Source organism: Salvelinus namaycush, chromosome 7 (genome assembly GCF_016432855.1).
Source record: "Salvelinus namaycush isolate Seneca chromosome 7, SaNama_1.0, whole genome shotgun sequence".
Classification (NCBI taxonomy): domain Eukaryota; kingdom Metazoa; phylum Chordata; class Actinopteri; order Salmoniformes; family Salmonidae; genus Salvelinus; species Salvelinus namaycush.
The window spans coordinates 52,001,595-52,007,305 of NC_052313.1; the positions used below are offsets into that span (position 1 = coordinate 52,001,595).

At 43.6% G+C, this 5,711-nt stretch overlaps 1 protein-coding gene across 1 annotated transcript in view; it reads left to right on the forward strand.

Annotated features, from left to right (window-relative positions):
* LOC120050823 (guanine nucleotide exchange factor DBS-like) overlaps window positions 1-3,163 on the forward strand; it is a 30,208-nt gene extending 27,045 nt beyond the window's left edge. Inside the window, exons 23-26 of the mRNA XM_038997353.1 lie at window positions 235-309; window positions 2,419-2,528; window positions 2,658-2,883; window positions 3,084-3,163. Of these exons, the coding sequence (XP_038853281.1) occupies window positions 235-309; window positions 2,419-2,528; window positions 2,658-2,883; window positions 3,084-3,163 (491 nt within the window). The remainder of the gene's footprint in view (window positions 1-234; window positions 310-2,418; window positions 2,529-2,657; window positions 2,884-3,083) is intronic.
* The last annotated feature ends 2,548 nt before the right edge of the window (window positions 3,164-5,711 follow it).

The following is a 5,711-nucleotide window of genomic DNA, read 5'->3' on the forward strand; positions in this document are numbered from 1 at the left end:
AGGTATACTACAGTATAGTTTGCGGTTAATACATCAAATATTAGAATTAGTGTCTGTTTTAGTAGGCCTGTCCCCCAGCCTCATTATTTAGATGTCTCCAATAGTATTAGCAAGTAGCTAATTATTCTAGTCAGTTTCAGGAAGCTCTTCCCTCTCTCACAGCTGTTTTTCTATTGCTCTCTTTATCATTTCTCTCTGTTTCCTTCTCTTCTGTCTCTGTTCTTCGGCCGACAGGATCCCTCCTTAGCCCTGACCATAAAGCCAAACGCCACGAGATTAAGAGTGACCCATCTCCCTTTGGGTGTAAAGGTATTCTATCTAGTCCATGTCATACCTGTGTTTGACTCTGTAGTGTAGTCATCCATCCATCCTGACCCTCCCTCACTGTAGTCATCCATCCTGACCCTGCCTCACTGTAGTCATCCATCCATCCTGACCCTCCCTCACAGTAGTCATCCATCCATCCTGACCCTGCCTCACTGTAGTCATCCATCCATCCTGACCCTGCCTCACAGTAGTCATCCATCCTGACCCTGCCTCACTGTAGTCATCCATCCATCCTGACCCTCCCTCACTGTAGGCATCCATCCTGACCCTCCCTCACTGTAGTCATCCATCCATCCTGACCCTGCCTCACAGTAGTCATCCATCCATCCTGACCCTGCCTCACAGTAGTCATCCATCCATCCTGACCCTCCCTCACAGTAGTCATCCATCCATCCTGACCCTCCCTCACAGTAGTCATCCATCCATCCTGACCCTGCCTCACTGTAGTCATCCATCCATCCTGACCCTGCCTCACTGTAGTCATCCATCCATCCATCCTGACCCTGCCTCACTGTAGTCATCCATCCATCCATCCTGACCCTGCCTCACTGTAGTCATCCATCCATCCATCCTGACCCTGCCTCACTGTAGTCATCCATCCATCCTGACCCTGCCTCACTGTAGTCATCCATCCATCCTGACCCTGCCTCACTGTAGTCATCCAGCCATCCTGACCCTGCCTCACTGTAGTCATCCATCCATCCATCCTGACCCTGCCTCACTGTAGTCATCCATCCATCCATCCTGACCCTGCCTCACTGTAGTCATCTCAGCACCATGTCAACTCCCCATCATCCCAAAATATATCTCTGTGTGACCATCATGCAAGCATTATTTGAGTAAACTGGAGAGGGAATGAATTGTGGTAGATCAATGTAAGACATTCAGCCACCAGGGCCCGCTGAGTGCATTTGTACTGTCTAGCTAAAGACACTGGACTGACGAGGGACTGCAACATGGAGATTAACCAGATAAGAGAATTCAAATTTGACGATCGTTGACACAGAAGATGCATACAACAATGTCTTGATTGAAACAAGTGAAAAATCTATGAAAGCCTTGTTGGTCTGAAAGGCCTTTGTAAGACAGTTTGATGGATGAGTCAACCTACACCTGTGTACTTCAAAGCCACCTGAGTGGCAGACACAGCGTTCACCTGGACGATGTTGCTGACTGCTCTTCTTCTCCTCAGAGCCTGGTCAGACTCCTCACATCACTCTGAGCAGGGCCAAGTGGCTCAGCACCTCTAGTCTCTTACAGGCCAAAAGGAGAGGTAGTGTGACAACATGCCTGGGAGGAACACGCTGCTGCACTGTGTGGTTGGCCTGGACCCTGCTCTGCTTCTTCCACACACAGAATACCCCCACCCCCAACACATAGTCACAAATCACTAGCTTGTTCCACAATCACAGACAAATCTTCTCTCTGAGATTTGCTGTTGAATATCTGTGTGATATTCACAGCCGGAAAATACTGATTTGGGTTGTTTGTTTACTGTAAGGCAAACTGTGTGTCTCTCTCTGTGGCATGTGTTGTCGTGTTGGTTGCTGTGTGTCTATGTTTCTGACGGATCACAATGCATTGATCTAGGTCTCACTGGATGCTAGGACTCCACGTCTGTTCTTCTTGGTTATTCAATCATGTTCTTTGGGTTCTAATCTGGTTCTTGTGGTTCTGTTTGAGGATTTACAGTGTACTCTGTCAATGGATGTGTTTGCATCATGTTCTCACCACACACGTCCCCTATCACTGTACATATCACCTTGTCTTGTGTACGATTGTGTTAGTGTCCACTCTTCCTTTCCTCTTGAGTGTCACTCCCTTTCTCTAGTTTGACAAACTATCCTCCATATTGGGATCAAACATTCCATGACAATAACGTTCTCTAAATTGCAATCTATCTTGGATGTGTCTTGGAATTTTTGGTGCCACTGTTAAATCTTAATCTAGATATCAAATCGAGTTTGCTGAATTCTATTACTCTCCTTCTCTCTTTCCTACTCTCCTTCTCTCTTTCCTACTCTCCTTCTCTCTTTCCTACTCTCCTTCTCTCTTTCCTACTCTCCTTCTCTCTTTCCCTCCTCCCCCTAGGTTGGAACAAGGCCTCTTTCTCCATGGACGTGCCAGAAGTGCATGATGGGTACTCTAGCGCCGAGGACCCCATGAACTCTGACCCTGAGGATGAGGGAGGCAGGAAGCTGGTGAGTCATGGTCGCCAACATGTCTACAACATGTTGTGAAAGTTACTTGTTATTCCCTAGCAACACACATGGTAACATGACACACTGGATGCAAACATATGAACTTTGCCCTTTACCCTGTGACCCCAGGCTGTCGGCGACAGGTTCACAGTGGTGGCGGACTATGAGAAGGAGAAAGGAGGGCCTCAGGACCTGTCAGTGAAGAGTGGAGACATGGTGCAGCTCATTAAAGAGGGAGATGACGGACAGTGGTTTGTTAGAAATATGGGGAGCAACAAAGATGGCTGGGTAGCAGCAGCCAACCTTCTCACCCTCATCACAGAGTCCAAGTCCTCGCAGTCCCTCTGCAGCTCAGGTACACTGGCTCCATCTGTCTGTCTGTCTGCCTCTTTCTCTTCAGTCTCTCGCTCTCGGTTTGTGCAAGAGGGAACTGTATCTTGCAACCCAAATAGCTATTTTGAAAAGTAACAGGAGTGTGTCTGTATTTTAGTTTGTTTTAGAAGTATCTGTGGACTCTAATGGAAACTAACTTGTGTGTGTTTTGTTGTGTTACAGAGGGCAGTGTAACTGGCAACCTCAGCACCTCCTCCAGCTGCAGTGAAACCTACACAAGTTTCTCTGATATCAAGCCCTAAAGTCCCACCCCCTCTAAGCCCTGAGACACAGCTACAGCGCCACCCAGTGGTTGGCTGTTCAAACGACACGTGCACTTTTCCCCTCTACTACTGTTCAAATCAAATTGTATTTATCACATGTGCCGAATACAACTGGTGTAGCCTTTACAGTGAAATGCTTGCACACGTTAGTTTTCATTACAGTCCATAGATACTTCACTCATACTGAAGTGGAGGCTGCCTGGAATGTAGCAGAAAGCAGTCTAATAGCTGCTTATCTGTCAATGTGAAGGGAAGGTAATGAAGGACTGCTTTCCTCTGGACATACTCTACTCTCAGGGATAAGAGGTAGTGTCCTGGCCTTGTTACTGTGATTGAGGGCGAGCACACATTGAGAACAGGAAGTTCAGGCCTCTCCCCTACCTGTTTGACAGAGATGAACAAGGAAGGACACACCCGCTCCATTCACACACACACAGGCAGGCTTTGTTAGCCTAGCGTGGTACCGCTCCTCCCACTCCAACAAGGTGACAGTGATATGGAGCCAGGAGCTCCTCTACTGAACTCAACACTTCAACAGACAAACAAACAGACGCCTCAGTCTCTCTCCTGTGGACTCTGGTAACCAGTTGTGTCATAATGTTTCTCTGTGTCAGGCAGTCAACCTCCTCAGTATGTCCTCAGTCCTCTCCTGAGTGACTTTAAAAATAGATGGATTTATATTTCATATGTTTCTACTGGATCCCCCAAGACAAACTAAACTGTAAAAGTGTCGAGACAATCACATTCTAGCAAGAATGCAAATTAGAATGGAATTGTCATGAAATACTTTTTGAGTTTGGTCAACTGTGTATATCTATGGCTTTGTCCAGAGGCCATCCAGTACATTTCCAGTCCCTCTCCCTCCCTCCCTGTTTCTCCTTCCTCCACCTGTGCTGTCTGAGCTATTAGTGAACTCTTGGCTTTGTTCCCAGTGATCTGAGAGAGCTGGGCTTTAAACTACCAGGTGTTCTTTAGGCAGGGGTGATATTACAGGACGGTCAGATATCATAGATACTTCAACAATAACAGTGCTCAGGATGTTCTTCTGAATCATTTTCTCTTGGCTCAAAGTGAAATCTTATACACTACACAGAAATCCCCTGAAGATTGAGATTCCCATAAAAAGATTCATGTCAGGTCGATTGATGTTGAAATAACTGTGTACTGTACCAGAGAGTATAAACTTAAAATGAATTATTTGTATGCGTTAATCAATGTGTATAAGTTCATTTATTTGAGAAAGATGTGTACAGATATTATTATCCTATACCTCGTATTTTTCATTGAATATGTGTATGTTGTGTATGAGGACCATGGATATGTTTTCGTGGGTCTAAGTATATCAAAGATATTTTATTAATTGGTTGGCGGGGCATGTTTCCATGGTCATTTCTTCAAACTCCTGAGAGGACATATATTAATAGAAATATCCTTTTGCTCATTTGAGAATGCAGTCTGTACACTGAAAACCGAAGATGGAGGTTAACTATACGTCCTGTGCTGAGAGTTCAACTCAGAATGATGGTTGTCTCAAATTTCAGCACGCACAATAAAAGGTTTTAAACTGTTTTGGTTATAACCGTTTTAGTTATAACTGTTTTTATAACTTATTGTTCTACTGTATATATTTTTCGATTTGCACCCAGTGAGATGACAATGTTGTTACTGTGTGTCACATTGTTATGCAGCACCTTGCAGCATTATTTAGTTCTTTATTTTCCTACGGTAACAAGTATTGATACAGATCTTATATAATTAATGATATGCATTCATATCTGTGTATATGTGTAAATATGTATCTCTGAGGTGTATTATTAAAGCTGCTGAATAAAGACAAGCATTCTTTGCTTTAATCCAATGACTTTGTTTTTCTCATTATAAAACCATCAGATATCATTAAATGATGTAGCCAATCATTGCTCACTGTGTGGTCGTTAGTAGCTGCAACGTTAAATAATTTAAAACAAACTGTCTTATTTTAATGTCGATTTTCACACTCACAGCCTAGACATGTTTGAAAATGTATACATTTGAAATTGTTTAATATTTTCAATCTTTTTGTGATTTTGACATAACATAAAAACAGTACAGTATATGAATAGAAAACACCACGCACAACTGAAGTTAGGCTTCTACCAAAAATATTTTATTGAGTGTATATTACTAGAAAAGATTGATTCACCCCTAGTTGCTAAACTCTAGAAGAGTGATTTCCAGCGTTCGCGGAGGTTTGGTGAATACCTGTTTTGTGAGCTGTAACTGATAAACCTACAGTCGGGCCATCTTGTTTCACCGGTTTAAGGGTCAAATGGACTTTTTCCCATTTATAAATAATTTGTACACAAAAAAACACAGCCATAATCAAAAAATCGTTCGAGCATGTTTTTCTAGAGCATAGCTGCTATTATCCATGAAATCTAAAAAAAACAATTGTGATCCGGATATGAAAATCCCTCAAAGTCACAGGGGAAAGGACCAATGGGCTGGTAGATAAATATTCAGTGTGCGCCGCCTATCCCGGGACTGT